The sequence below is a fragment of the Typopeltis vanoorti genome, chromosome 3, assembly GCF_054136105.1.
Source record: "Typopeltis vanoorti isolate ZY-2024b chromosome 3, IOZ_Tvanoo_1.0, whole genome shotgun sequence".
Lineage (NCBI taxonomy): Eukaryota > Metazoa > Arthropoda > Arachnida > Uropygi > Thelyphonidae > Typopeltis > Typopeltis vanoorti.
The window spans coordinates 37,537,949-37,554,646 of record NC_143551.1 but is presented as its reverse complement, the minus strand read 5'-3'; the positions used below and the strand labels follow the sequence as shown (position 1 = coordinate 37,554,646).

The 16,698-nt window shown below is 34.0% G+C and overlaps 1 protein-coding gene across 4 annotated transcripts in view; it reads left to right on the top strand.

Annotated features, from left to right (window-relative positions):
• Positions 1-16,698, top strand: part of Klp10A (kinesin-like protein 10A) — a 469,762-nt gene that overhangs the window by 107,889 nt on the left and 345,175 nt on the right. For 2 of the 4 annotated variants that reach the window (XM_090390589.1, XM_090390588.1), the window contains exon 4: positions 3,021-3,057. In XM_090390589.1, coding sequence (XP_090246715.1) covers positions 3,021-3,057 — 37 coding nt within the window. Of the gene's footprint in view, positions 1-536; positions 643-3,020; positions 3,058-16,698 lie in introns of those variants that run through there. The other 2 variants (XM_090390590.1, XM_090390591.1) reach the window with 2 other exon arrangements.

The window sequence follows — 16,698 nt, the reverse complement described above, 5'->3', positions numbered from 1 at the left end:
GTCAATAAGGAATTAAGGTATAGTAATTTAAAATCAAAATTTCAAGTTGTACTAAGAAGACACTTATTTTTGTGACACTGATAATATATGCTAATTTTCCTCATGAATCAAATCATAATTATACAGACACATTGCTTTTCTTCTGAAAACAAGCTTGTTCTGTGTGAGCTAAACTCTACAAATTCCTATAGGCAGATTCAGTTCTCAATTCTCAAATTCTTGAAAAGAGCAACATGAACATTCCTTTAGACACTCACAATATAAAATGAAAATTCATGTCAGAAGACTCCTGTTGTTGTTAAATATTTCAGATTCTAACTAATTGGTCTGACTGCAGGTTTCTTCTGATGAAAATTCATCTTTATTTCCTCCCTTCCTGTTTTAAATTCTATTAGAAATAACTTCCAATGTTTTTTTCTATGTGAACACCTCTAAAGAAAAGAACCAGTCATCAAAAAACTAATTTCCATATGCAGTTACCCTGTACTTCTCCTTTGCACATGATCTGCCACCTTATATTTCTGGTTTCCATTTAAGTTATGAAGATTTTCCTCATGAATGATGTAGCAGTAAGTTGCTGTTGTATTAATCATTGCAGCACTTTTCTTGGAAATAGGAATTTACTCACTTTGAACAAAACAGGTAAGGTTTTCATCTTGTCAGTTATAAGTACATTCAAATACAAAACTTAATATTTGAAAAACTATAAAGCATTTAACCAGTTACAATTAAAAAAAAAATAGCATATTGTATAAGTATATAATCCATCCATGTCTGCATGTGAGGACTCCACATTTAAGTAAATCTCTTTGCATTTATTTGTTTGAAATATCACATTATATAAAAGCATAATATATGCAAGGCATTTAATCAGTTTATTTCTCAAGCATTTTGCAAGGCATTTAATCAGTTTATTTCTCAAGCATTTTCAAAAGAAATTAATAATTACAAGTTAAACTTTACACAGATTTAATTAAATAAAATAAATAGGATATCTGTTATGCATACCAGATGTTATAGGTATAGATACTGTCACAGTAAGAATGTAGACATGAAAAACATTTGGAATCAGCGGTCAACCTTAAGAGACAATCCAGTCTCATTAAGTATGGTTATGTGAAACTCCCCAAGATTAGATAAACTAACTCTTAGACCTCTCAGCCCATAGCAAAGGAGACAGGCTACCAGTGCCCACAGAGAGCTCCACTCTTTGGAGTTTTCAATTTAATCACTTTCACTCATTCTTTGTATTGTTTGTGTGCATTGTAGTTTTTATATTGTATCCTTGATTTCATTTCTGTGATAGATGAAATATTGGAGTCATTAAACCTTTAATTCATTCCTAGTGCACTCTGTATCTTTTCCCCTCCCATTAAACTATCTGTTTAGTTTAATACTTAATCCTAAATATAATTTATTAATATTTCAAAACAGTAAATTACTGTGTAAAATTTGAAAATTCTAGACATAATTTATAAAAATAAATATATCAATGGAGTGTCTTTTTTTAAATCATGCATACTCAGATAACTGATGGTGATTGTTTAGAAATAAAAAATACATACAATTTTGATAAAAAAAGAATACCTAATAATGCACACACAAACCAAGTGTTCTCTGAATAAGTTCAAGGTCATGCATAAGTTCATTGTGTTCATTTAAGTTTTTCTGATTTAAATATTTTTTTTTTAGGTATACTAAGTTTTTGAAAAAAAAAGCCCAAAGGTTTAATATGATTGCTTAATTGGAATTTTATACACTGCTTAGAGAGAAGTCAACAGACACCCCAACTCTCATGGACTAGGTGCATCATGTTATATAAAAAGTTGTGTTTGTAGCCAGTATAAATTGGAGGAATATGATACTCTCAAGTCAGTGCAACTCTGTCCAGGTGAAATGATGCGAGAAGGGCACTGACGGAATTTGAAAGAGGCATTATGATAGGATGTTATGTTGTAGCCTATCTGTTCAGCAAATCGTTGACAAATTGGGCCAACAGGTCAACGTTCAGTGATTCCATACTAAGATGGAAGCATAGGGAGTCAACTGCTACCCACAGTGGACAATCCATCACACTCACCAAACATGACCATAGTTTGCTACAAATGATAATATGTAAAAAGTCATTCTTCGGCCAACATGTTGAATGCGAAGTTCTGTGCATTGACTGGAATGAATCTGCACAAAAATGTTCAGAACTAAGGCTCACAACAGTTTCCATAGTAGGACTGCAATATGCAAACTCCACATTACCCAAGCCAACATGCAGTGTCGCCTTCAGTGATGCAAAGAGCGTGTACAGTTGGACGATGCTCGGAAAGCTGTGGAATGGAGCAACGAATTGCACTACGCTCTCTATCGAGCAGATGGACAGCTGTGGGTATGGCAGAACTGGTGAACATCTCTTACCAGAGTGTGTAACCCCAACTATGAAATTTGGAGATGGTGTGATGGCACGATCCTGTTTTTCATGGTTTGGCCTTGGATCTCTGTTTGTGGTGCCACGAACATTGAACTAAGAGGTATCTGAACATTCTGGATAATGCAATGCTTCTTATATTGTAGTATTGCTATGAAACTGACTTGTATCGTCTCTTTTAACAAGAGACGATACGAGTGTCATAAGGCTCTGCTGGAACTGAATGGTTTGTGGACATTGCCACACTTAACTGGCCTTCACAGAGCTCTGATCTCAACGGTACTGAACATCATCCATGTGATGAACTGGAACATCAGTCAAGGGAAGTCCACCTACAACAGTCCAGGACCTCATTACATGACTACATGTATCAAGTCATAGAATAGTCCAAAATTCCCATTAATTGCTATTTTACGTTTGTGGAAAGTATCCCCCCCCCCCCCATATGGATTTGTGGGTACCATGGCTGTTTGTTCCTCATACTATAGTGTCTATTGACTTCTTTCCAAGCAGTGTATATTGCATTTTTTTTTTTTTTTTTTCACATTTCATTTATGCATGAGCAGTTGGTTAGTTGACACTTTTTTCATATTGTTTTTAGCTACCACCAAGACCATCTGTGCATTTTCCAAACAAAGGTAAGTGACAATTAATTTATTTATTCATCTCTTTCTTTAGAGAAAAGCATATTGCTTGCATTTTAAAATGGTAGTATTTCATCACTGGCTTCACAACAAGTTTATTAGTGCAGTCTTATCTCTACCAGAAAATGAATTGCAAATCAAAATATACTCTAAAAGCAGCTGTAGTGTCTTTTGTGCTGGAGACATTGGAATAAATCTAAAATTAATGCCCCTAATGACTACTTTTAAATTTGAATACCTCAATTAAGAATTAAATGATAATTCTTTGATTTATTCCATTATTTATTTGAGAAAACCTACAGAAATGTGTGGTCTTTTCTTAGACTTTCTGAGCATAGGTTGACCCACGTGATAAAATACCTCTTAGTAATGAAACTTGGTTACATGTTAAAATTACACAAGAAAGAAATTACACAAGGATGAAATTACATATAGATAAAAATACACTAAAAAAAAATTACACAACTTTGAATATTCATACCAAAGTTTTTTTACTTTAGAGTTTAAATTTTTATGATGAATTTTATATTTATTTTCAGATAAGAGTTCCATTAATTTTGTAATACTTTATAAGAGTTGAATTTGACTTTGACTCTGCCTGTTGACTTTAATTCGATTAAAATATTATTGGTATTTTGTTGTCAAATTAAACACAAACTTTCTTAATAATATTGCAAAAATTACTTTTATTTAAAAAAACAAAAATAAAAAAAAACACTAAGTATAACGTAAAAAAAAATCCAGTCGTCTATTAGAGTTGTAATTTTGTACAATATTTGGAACACGTTGTTTTAACGAAATGTACCTATGACGTCCTGGGTTTCGTTGACCAGTTAAATGCTGCAGATAGTTTGTATGTTGTAAAGATAATTCTTTAACAATGTTATCCAAAAATTTCCAAACAGTTGGATGGGAACACTGAAAGAGCGACTGAAGTCCATAGTGCCATCCTTCGATACAATTTGCAGTTCTAGCTATACAGTTGACTGCAGAGTGTCTATGGTTCAAGTAGATATATTGAATAGAGGGTTGTCTATAAGTGCCGTTCCTGAGCTGTCGACCTCAAATATATGTACATTCGAAGTAAAGGAGAACTTGCTCTATTTGTTCATTATATTTGTCTAAATTAGAGAACAGATCAGCAACTTCTAAAAACGTTTCTAACACTTCTTCAGGTAAAAGTGCAAGTGATTGTAACATTTTAATGTGTACTGCAAATGACTGATTGGATTCATATAGAGATTTTAGTCCACATTCATTTACTTTTGCGTATAATAGATTGTGATTAGTGGAAAAAGCAGCCACCAATTTCTATGTTTTCAAACACGGTACAGAAAGCATTCATTACTGCTATTTCAAAATCGGTCAAAATTTTTCGTGGCCGAGCTTGAGGAATTTTCTCCAGTAACATGTTCAGCATCTTCATGTATATTTCTTCCTTTTTCCCTGGTAGAAGAACCAGTAGACAAGGAAAAGCGACGCCTGAATCATATTGGACATAGATACTGTATAACTGATAATATATTTCTGGAACTACTTTAAATGTATCATCTGCTAGCCAAAAATCGTTAACTACAAGTTGATCCAGAAGAGTCGTGTGACTAATTAGTATTATATGTTCTGGATCTTCTGCCCCAGAATCATGAATAATCCATTTAGAGAGTACTTGATTCTAGTAGCAAGGCTTATACGTTGATTAGACATAACTGGTAATTAGTTTACGGAATTAACAACGCATATAAAGTATATTAATTAAAGGTAACTAATGAATAACTTCTATATTTCGGCAAAGTCACATTGCCATCTTCAGGAACATAAAGATATGGTATGTGCATGCAGGCACTAACACAAAGCAAATGAGGAAGAAAGCAAGAAACTAATATTGTTCCTAAAGTCCTAATGGTGCCCTCTTGCGGGCTAATTTGGTTTAGAAAGCAAGAAACTAATATTGTTCCTAAAGTCCTAATGATGCCCTCTTGTGGGCTAATTTGGTATAGAAAGCAAGAAACTAATATTGTTTCTATTAAAACCAAATTAGCCCAGAAGAGGGCACCATTAGGACTTTAGGAACAATATTAGTTTCTTGCTTTCTTCCTCATTTGCTTTGTGTTAGTGCCTGCGTGCACAGATGGCAATGTGACTTTGCCGAAATATAGAAGTTATTCATTAAAGTTACCTTTAATTAATATACTTTATATGCGTTGTTAATTCCGTAAACTAATTACCAGTTAGAGAGTACTTCTCTGGTATTTCAAAATTTTTGTTATCTGGATTTGACGGAACGTTTCCGATTGTTTTAGCTTTGGATCTATTTAATTGCCTCGTCATGGAGCTCTTCTTCGGTAGGCACATTTTTAATCCCTGTGATACAGTCACTAAACTGTTAACTATAATAGCACGAGACGTTGCACCTGGATTCGACATTTTTCTTTTCATTTGATTTGCAAGTTGGAGCTGTGTTCTGAAGACTCACCGATAATCTTGTTGTCTCTGGTGTGGAGTAGCGATCAACAATGTAAAGTTCTAAACTTTGCACAATGCTAATGAATAGTTCTGATAGCAGTTTCACGGTGACGAACAAACTCAAATCCTTTATAAATTATAATTTGACCACCTTTATTACTAATGCCGTACTCAAAATCAGCTATGGGTAAATTAAAAATAATTTTAAAAAAAAATTAATCATGAAATTTATTACATCGCACGTTATACACTAGTTTATTACCAGTCACTAAACTAGAACTGAAGAATGTAAGACAAAAATTTACTTATATACCCTCACCCAAACAATTCTTAGAAATTCTTGAGCAGTTCATGGTGATTAACAATTGTCGATTGGTTTTACTTTAGGAAATTATTCCTTGTAAATCCGAGGTAAATACTAATTAGGGTAGCTAATCACTACATCATTTTGAGTTTCCAACTCAACCACCTCCCTAATCCCCTTGCCCAAATCTGCACTAGTGATTTACCCCTTGCTGGTTATAAATATTTTCCAATTTTTGGTAAATTTTATTTTATGTGTAATTTCTTACTTGTGTATTTTTATCTATGTGTAATTTTTCGTTTGGTAATTTGTAATTTCGTCCTTGTGTAATTTTTGCAGCGCAATTTTATCCTGTGTAATTTTGTCCTGACACGATGAAACTCATATTATTCCCTATGAATAACACAGGCTTGCAATGGAATAGTTGTCTGAGAAGTAATAATTGATTCTTATATTTTAGGTGCTGATTTCAGAAAAAATAGTAAAAAAATTCCATCACCCACCAATTTTACCCAATTTCTAATTTTATTGTTTTTATTAGTAGTATTTAGATTTAAATTCAGCGCATTGGTATTTATTTCATTCTCCTTTATTTACAGCTAATTAGCTGTATAAGTGCTTTTTGTATAAGTGCTTTTTTGAATTTTTGAAGCTGTATAAGGTCTTTTTATGGTAAATAAATAAATTTCCACAAAACTTCTCATTCTTAAGATAGAGGGGAGGGAGGGAGGAATGCAAATAAAAGTGCAGGTGGCTACTTTGAATCTGATTCGTCGATATAACGGATGACTTTCCTGTTGCCACAGACACATTTTCTTGTGTCATTATTTAGTTGAACTTTAGTCGTTGACTACTAAGGTCATCATATTTCTGAAAGGTGGCATATTTTTTAAGTTAGTGTGAAGATTTAATTTAATTTTTTTGCTTTTTTTAATGTTTACGTAGTGTCATGTAATAATGTTGATGTCATTCGTTAAAATTTGTATAACTGTGTTTTAAGTGGTGTTTGTAATGGCTTCAAGAAGTTGCAAAAATTCACCTAACATTTTCTGCTACATATGTGGGGAGTTAGTGGTAAAAAAACAACAAAGAAACATTACAGATTTCGTGAAAAAAGTGTGCTATGCATATTTTGGGATGAAACATGGTCATGGACACCACATATAGTATGTTCCATTTGTGTGGAAGAACTTAGGTGGTCGAAGGGAGAACAAAAATCTTTCCGTTTCGGAACTCCGCAACCATACCGATGACTGTTACTTCTGTTCTTTAAATGTTCGAGGTTTTTAATGTGAAAAATTGAAATGTGAGACATTTCCTTTCCTAATTTACCATCTGCAATATGCCAGTGGAATATGATCCTGAAATACCCTTGCCAACACCTCCACAAATTTTAGAAGAACTACTCGGCAGCAATTCAAACGAAGAAGTTGAAGATTTCAATGATGACGAATACAAAGATAGTGGTCCACCTGAACTTTTTTTTACAGACTGATTTAAATGATTGGTCAGAGATTTGGGTCTTTCTAAGGAATCTTCAGAACTGCTGGGCTCGAGACTAAACGAAAAGAATTTGTTAGACCCTGGCATTCTTTCTCATAGTTTAGATATAGAGAAAGAGATTTTCTTCCTTAATTTTCAGAGGAAGGTGATTTAGTTTACTGTAGCGATATTCCTGGACTGATAAGCAAATTCAACGTAAAATATGAAGTCATCAGTTGAAGGTTGTTTATCGATTCCTCAGAAAGAAGCCTCAAAGCTGTGCTTCTCCATAATTACAATAAGTATGCTTCAGTAGTAGTAGTAGCACATTCCATGCATTTGAAAAAACAATACGACAATTTAGCCTTCATTCTCAGCAAACTTAAGTACAATGATCATGGATGGACAATTTGCGGTGATCTTAAAGTCATATCTATGATTTTGGGGACAACAAAGAGGATACACCAAATACCAATGTTTTTTGTGTGAGTGGGACAGCTGAGATCGAGAGCAACATTGGATCAAGAAGAAATGGTCAGAAAGAGTTGCATTAGAACCTGGAAATAAAAATGTGTTGCACAAAACTTTGGTTGCTTGGGAAAAAATCCTTTTACCCCCACTTCACATAAAGCTGGGATTGATGAAGCAATTTGTCAAGGCTTTGTCGAAAGAAGGAGAGTGTTTTAAATACATGTGTGCAAAATTTCCAGGATTATCTACAGCAAAATTGAAATAGGTATTTTTATCGGTCCAGATATCAGGAAACTTATGAAGGATAAACTGTTTGAAAAAAAAAAATGGCAACTATTGAAAAAGAAGCATGGAAAGCTTTTGAAAGAGGTGGTGACCAAATTTTTAGGAAATCACAAGGACTCCAACTATAAAAATTTTTAGGAAATCACAAGGACTCCAACTATAAAATGATTATGGAAGATGGAAGACATGCTACAGAAATTCAAGGATTTGGAATGCTCCATGAGCTTAAAAGTGCACTTTCTCAACTCTCATTTAGACTACTATCCTGAAAATCTGGGAACTGTCAGCGAAGAGCAAGGAGAGCGATTCCACCAAGACATCAAGGAGATGGAAAGAAGGTATCAGGGTAGGTGGAACGTCAACATGATGGCAGACTATTGCTGGATGTTGTACAGAGATGACACAGGAAAAGAATTTCACAGAAAAGGTTCAAAAAGAAGCTTTGAAGGAAAAAGAAAAATACACCACAACGAAATATAAAGTATGTACTAAAGATTAATCTTTAATTACTTTAATTAAAATTTTTTTTTCTCAATACTTTCATTCCAAATATGTTTATGGAAAAATTTAAATACTGTTATTTTACTTAATATAATGCATTTTAAAGCTATTTTACTGTAATATTGAGATCCATTTTGTGAAAAATCCTTATGTGATAGAGAAAAATGGAAGAGATATTTGAAATCAGCAGTCAAAAATAAATCGGAAACAGTTAATTGTTTTCAGACAACTTTTCATGACTCGAATTTTGCAGGCCTGTGTAATAATAATAGAGTAATAAAAAGGTTGAAACAAAAAAAAAAAAAGATTCATTTTTGTTTAACAGTAATTCTTCTTGTATCCTTCAGAATTCTTTGAATTGTATACTGCATGGCATCATATTTTAGAGATTGCATCATCTTTGAACTTATTCTTAGCTATTCTATTTGCAAAATTTTAATTACCCATGAATAGCATGTTTTAAAGATAGAAAGGTGTATTCTTCAGGCTTTCTCAAATTCATCCTGTCTGAACAAATGAAATGAAACAAGATTACACTTGAGACAAGATGAATTTGAGGAAGCATGGAGAATACATCCTTCAAAAGTACTCTGATGTTGATATTACTGAAGGACAAGACTTTGTGTCCTTCAGTTAGAAAAAGAATTTGGTTTGCTTCTTATAGTGATGAGAAGGATCTTTATGTGGACGTTGTTGAAAGTGAGTTAGCCAGTCTCATAAGGAGGTGGCAGGGTTTTTCCTCCTAGAAATTCTTTTTTTTGCATACAGTATACAGGCAAATCAATCAGAGAACACACCAGATAACAGGCAAAAGTACTATTAGTGGGCTGTGGATGACACAGTGGATCGAGTAGTGCACTGTGTCTTTGGAGTTGTAACATAATAATAATGATATTACTTGAAGGTACTTACAAGTGCTGAACAAAATAGCATCAGGAAAATTGATACTGTAGAAAAGAAACTTTATTTCCCATAGAATACAAAAAAAATGTGATTCAGGTTTTAATCTTCTTAAAAGTATCTTATTTCTTATTATACCATTATTGCATGCATCTTTGATAAACAGATGATGGAATCTTTAAATACTAGTCTGTTTCATTTTGTATTATCATTTCTATGTTCCAGTATATTTTATTTCAAAGATTCTCTTCAACTGAAATAAGAGAAAGACACCATAATCAAGTGTGAAGATTATGTTTAGCAAAAATTGCTTCACAAATTGTTTTAAAGTACTTTGAAGCATGTTGTGTAGGATTTACTAGTATTTTCCTCCTTCACACTGACATTTTAGAATTTTGGCTCTTAGGTATTTATCTTTCATTTTACATCAACCCTGAATAATTCCAAAATCTTAATTGTAAATTGTACTTGACAAGATATATTCTTGTTTAATCCTTTACCCAAGTATAACAGTTTCTGAAGTATCTTTACCACTATTTCATATCAATTGCCCCATTATCCCATAATGCTGTGCATTATGCATACTTAGTACTTTTCAGAGAACTGAAGTAGAGGGAATGAAAGATGGCTGGGAGTAGCTGGTTCAATGAGTCAGCAGTTCAACTGTAAAAGGCAGCCTATGCTGTAGACATAACAGACATGGGGGTCATAATGCTGCTGAACAATACCCATGGACATATCTGTTGAGACACAATGTAGAAACTGACTGAGACAGTGGCTAAAGAGAGTGAGAGAAGAGTCATTAATCATCTGAACTTCAGAACAGCATTTTTAGAGAATTTAGGTGAACCACCAACTGTGAGAGCAGTATTTCAAGTTGGACAGATTTGAAATTTGTACACAGTAACTGGAAAAATGAAAAGTAATGTCTTGAGCAAAAGTGAATACCAAGTTTTCTGGAAGTTGAGGATGCTATAGAAGTGATGTAACTATGGCAGAAAAGTCATTCCGAGAAGAAAGATCTGATCTTCACTGCTTAGTTGGGCATTGTGAAAGGTAAGGAAGAAATAAGGTATTTTGTGAGAGAAAGACAACTGTTTTGGAAGCATTGAAGATAACTAGGTTATCATCCCTTTGCAAGAATGTATGGAGATCAGTGTTTAGGGCATTTATCATATTGTATTGAAATTTATCGTAATTAAAAGAGAGAACAACATTCCACAGTGAACAACCTAAGAGAAAACTGGCAATCATTACAAAGAGAAGAGACTAACCATATGCCAAACCTTAATTGGGAAATGTCTAGTGCAACAACACGTGTCACACAACTCAATACCTTTCCATGGCATGTGTCTAGAGATAGATGATGAAATCTGCTGTAACTTGATTGTGTGATCCTGTTTGTTATCACTGATTAACTGGCATTTCTCCAGATGTCAAAAAATTTGGCTATTGATGACCTTTTCCATTACTTTAAGATAGCACTGAGGTGAGAGAGCAATAAGTCACTAATTTGAAAGTAGACACTTATCACATTTTTGAAGTGTCTGTATGTGGGCTCGCTTTCAAGCTGTAGGATGGATGCCACTTAAGTATAATATAGTGTAGAGATGCTAAAACTAACAGATGTTGTTCAAATAATAAAGTAACACGTAAAAAACTTGTTAAATTTACGTGTTACTTTATTATTTAATTACTATGCCACAGGTTCCACTAAAAATCAGATGTTGTTCAGGAACACATCTCTTGAGAACAGTTGGTGGGATGCCATTTAGTCCAGACCTTTCTGGTATCCAAGTTTTTCAAGTTTCTTCTGATATTTTTCTGGCAAAAGGTCACAGAAGGCATACAATGCACCAGGTAGAGGAAGGTGAGTTGCTTTGGTCATCTATTCTTGAGTTAGATAAGAATGACACCAAGCAATCGGATTTATCTTTAAGTGATGTTGGAGTACTACCATTTAGGTGGTGGAGAGATGAAAGCATGGATTGGGCTAAAGTTGTGCCAAAATAAAGAGGGGGAGAGTGAAAAGCTGTCCGTGGAAGTTGTGTAAAGGTGTGGTGAAAAGAGTAAGAGGAGTAATTTTTGACATGGAGAGTGTTGTGGTGAGTAGAATGCATTGAGAATGCTGGAGGCATTAAGAATTTTAAGGTTCAATATACTAAATGTGTTGCTAGTAAAGTGGATTTAATCTCTTATTTTTCAGTGTATTACAACACTAAAACAATTAATCATAAAAAATACATATTAACTTGCTTATATTTTGCTGGATTTCAAACTTAAATTTTCAGAGCACAAACTACTTGTAACAGTACACACGATGACAAATGAGTACAGGAACAATTTGAATTGTAACAGGCAAATTACCTAAAGTTCTAATTTGACAACCGAATATTGTATAGAGCAGGCATGGGCAACCTTTCCTAGTTCGAGGGCCAAATTATCATTCTGTCTCGGAGTCAAGGGCCGGACCAAATTATTAAATAAAATAAATTAATATTAAATGAATTAAAACAAGTTGTTACTTCATATTTCATTTATTTATAATATAATGCTTTGGTATAAAGCTCTACATAAATTTTATAATATAATGAACGACATAACAATTTAATGTGAAGATTGGCCTTGTACTTCAACTACGAGACTATCAATATCGACGTTAATATTACTTAAGCATAATTGCATAGAATTTTCTAGGTTTTCCTCCGTTATTCTTGTCTGAATTTTTGATTTATTGTATTTCATCCTTGAAAAAAACTGTTCACACATATGTGCTGCCAAAAAGACAAATGATTTTTCTTGAAAAGGCGCATAATTGTATATTTTTCTTCCACCAAATAAAATTTATAAAAATCCATCAAAGCAATGTTGTTAAATTGTGATTTTAGCACTAAATCTGCCTGAAGCTCAATAAGTTCCATCTGTAAACTCTTTGCTTTATGCAGATGATGTTATACTTCTAAATAAATCTGCTACAAGTCTGCAAGATTCTCTGACTAAATTGAATAACTGTTGTAATAGATATGGTATGAAGGTCAGCATTAAAAAGAGAAAGACAATGAAAATAGGCAGAAACATTGAAAATATCAACTGCATTGTGAATGGAGAACTTATAGAACAAGTAAAACATTTCAGCTTCTTAGGCACGATTTTTAGTGAAGATGGTAAATTAAATATGGAAATAGACAACAGAATCAAAAAAGCTGATATAGTAGGATGTCAATTGAATAAATTTATATGGAATAAATTAGGGGCATGAACAGATGGCATCAATGGCAATATTGTTAAGTCGGGGTGAAACAAATTATTGAAGAAAATTAAGTTTCACTCGGACTTAACATTGTGATCACTCTCTTGAGAAAAATAATGATTTATCAGAAATAAAGAAGCACTTGTATAGAAATCGTAATTAGTTTTTTATATATCTTATTTAGTATTGTGAAATTTCATTGTGCTATTATTATATAGTTGCTTAGTCTAAATTATTATGTAAGTAACTAACCATTTGCTGGGTAAGAAATAATAATCTAAATGTGAAACGGCCGACTTCTGAGACACGTGGTGAATGTACTAGTATATCTGTTATGTAGCACGGTGCTTCCCCCACTCCACCGTGATGCTACAAGAGTTACGAAAGGATTCCGCGAGCGGCACTAAGTGCCACGCAACGTAGTGAAAGCATGATGTACACATCGATGACGGAAGAGAGAAACGGCGCAGTGTTTAAAAGGCGATGTAACGCTGTGAACCAGGCTTTTAGACGTTTTCTTGCTGCTGTATTCCTGTGCCACGGAAGTCCGGCTGGTATGGAGCCTCCACATGGGTTTCCTTTGTTCGAGGATGTTATGACCAAGGGAATTTACCAGTCGGAAATAAAAGCCCAGCAGATCATGATAGTGGAAAACTACAGAATAATTCCAGTTTGAAGTATAGAGGGAAATCGTATAGAAAATCCCTAGGAAGTGCGAAGTAAAGCGGTCATATAAGGTAGTTGTCTGACGAAGGTGGCCAGAGTAGCATTCCAGCAAATTGGTAAGGTGACAACTTTATGTCTACTAACTAATGAATTGAATGAGAAGATTTTAATGTGTGTGATAAGAGACATTTCTTTGAACTGTTGCTGATAGATTTAGAAGGAAATATAATAGTGTCTCATAAATGTATCTTGAAAGAGAGTGAATTATGAATGTTCTTAAATCTGAGATATGTGTAAAATTTGAATAGGATTGTTAAAGAGAATTATGAATGGAATTTGATAAGTATTAAGAGTAAAATTTAAGTGATTAGAGTAGAAAATTGAGACTAAGTGATTAAATGTTAGTATTTATGTTTCTAAGATAGAAATTCATGAAAGGGGATAATTAACTGTATTACGAGTGTTAATGCTGTACATAAAATTTAGTTGAATGATTAACTAAGTGCTTCTCAGTGTAATATATGAATTCTAACTGTAATTAAGATGTTTTGTTTTACTGTGAATGTTGTCTTCCCTGTACTTCATCCTACTGCACTTGCTCATAAAATATAACGAACCACAAAAGGGCGGGAAACTGTATAATATAAGGTCATGACTGCAAGGTGTAAGTTTTTAGCTGAGAAGAGTGAATGCTGACTGTGTTCTAACTCCTTGGTCTTACATATTTAGTATATCCTAGGATTCAGGGTGGTGCAGCAAAACAAATAAATTTTCTCTGAATTTGAAAAGGGAGATAGAACTAGTGCTGAGACAAAGAAATAGGCCTCTGCCATTTGCATTTCTTTGTCTCACAAAATAACAGCTTTACTCTTATCAGGGATTCGGCCAGTAGTTATTGATAAGAAAGGATTAACCTGGGAGTAATAAGTGTAGGATAGAAATAAGAGTTATATAATATACATATAGTTGTGATAGAGATAAGAAAGGGCACATAATGATAGGATATGACACGACAATATCATATTAAAAACGAGGATATTAGGAAAGAACTCGATATCGTCAGCATCCAGGAATGCATTAGCAGAGCTAATCTCAGATGGTTATGGTCACTTTGGCAGAATGGGAGAGGATAGATTAGAGAAACAGGTGTTCTCTATCAGGTTTGTAGAAGGAAGACCAAGAAATTGGTGGATTGATACAGTAAAAAGTGCCTTAGAAGATAGAAATATAAGACCTGATAATATTGGAGTCTTGACATGTAACAGACTGATTTGTAGGAAAATCTTAGATAGGAAGTTAGTAATGATGTAAATTTTTCATGTAGTAGTGTCATATCCTGTACACCCCTTGAGGGTATATATATCAGGAATTTGATGGTGATGATGCGAGTTTTCTGGCACATTATTTACATCAACATCCATCGGACGAGCAAATATAGCGAATATGGAGTCTTTGTTTTTGAAGTCAGCAAACCTTGTATCAAATTGCTCTATTAGTGCCTTTAGTTCATCTCTATATCAATTATAAGGGATATTTTTATGAGTTGTTAGAGTAGGAAAATGATAACAATTTTTAGCTCTTATTTGATTTTCCAACAATCTTAGTTTATTACAAAAAGCTTTGACATGTCCATGCAGTTCATGAACCAATTGTCCTTGTTTTTGCAATTTAAGATTCAGTTGGTTTAGGTATCCGGTGACATCTACAAGGAATGCTAAATCACACACCCACTTTTACTTGGTTAATTGCGTTTCCTTTTATGTCATAAAATCTGCAGTCTTGTCTCAGATCATAAAATCGTTTTAACATTTTACCTTTACTCAACCACCTCACTTCACAATAATGAGACACATCTTCATAATCTGCCAAATACCCCTTAAATTGGTGATGATTAAGTGCACATTACTTAATAAAGTTAATACTGGCTACTACAACTTCCATAACATTTGTGAATTTAATCGATTTTGCACACAGATTTTGTTGGTGGATAATGCAGTGAAAATTTGTTAAATTTTCCGGATGGATCTGTAGTTCTATTGCTCTTTCATGAACTATTCCAATAAATCCCTTCTGTGCACCAACCATTGCAGGGGCTCCATCAGTGCATATGCCAGATAGTGAACTCCATTATGCCCAAATCTCTCGAAGACTGTGTTGACTGTTTCAAATATATCTTCACCGGTAGTTGTTCTTTTTAACGGCCGAAGCACCAATAATTCTTCTGTGATGTTGAAATCCGCATCAACACCTCAAATAAATATTGTTAGTTGTGCTGTATCGGTGCTGTCATCCAAAGCAATTGAAAATGCTTCCAATCTAGCAATCTTCTCTTTTAAACTTCTTTTGATATCATCAGCCATAATTACTATCTGTCGGACAACAGTACATCTCGACAAACGAATATTCTCGAAGTCTTTTTTCTTTTCAGGACATATTATACTTGCAACATCCAGCAGACATTCTTTGATAAATTCTCCTTCACCAAATGACTTAGAATGCTTAGCGACTTTTTCGCTTACCACAAAGCTGGCTTTGACAGTGCTGTGGTGCTGCGTTCTTTGCTTGTTGAACATTTGCTGCTGGGTATCCAAGTTCTTCTTCAACTTCTGTATTTCATCTTTTCATAGTTGTCCATCAATTTTTGGGTGATCTACATGTCTCGAAGTAAAGTGTCTCTTCAAGTTGTATTCTTTGTTGACAGATACGGATTCGTTGCACAGCAAACATACAGGCAAACCTTTATTCAGAATAAAATAATAATCCTCCGTCCAGTTGTCTTGAAATTGACGATTCTTTGCATCTACTTTTCTTTTTTTTGCAATAACCCCTGACATTGTCCCAAATTTATAAGTGATATTCAGAACTGTCAAACAAAACTGTCTTCTACACTGCAGGCACTGAACAGAACACAACATCAATGCAGGCACTGAACAAAGCACAATACCAACGCAAGTACCGAACTGACATGTTGTAACATGTTCACACACGCCACTAGTCAAAGTGAGAAAGAGACCTTGGTTGGAGAAAATATAGTGTATTTTGCGCAAGTCATATGATGTCAGCTTAATGTGAGTTAGTAGAACACACCATGTTTTCTCCCACCATGAATCAGACAAACTTCGCTGAAATAGATTAGGGCCGGATCAAAAGAAGTAGAGGGCAGGAGGTTGCTCATATGTGCTATAAAATATAGAGGTATAAAAGTCTTATAGTGGCTGCACTGCATAGTTCAGAAGGCCTCAACACATGGACAAATTCCAGATGATTAGAGTGGAACTCTCATAGTACCTGTATATAAAAAGGGAAATAAAAC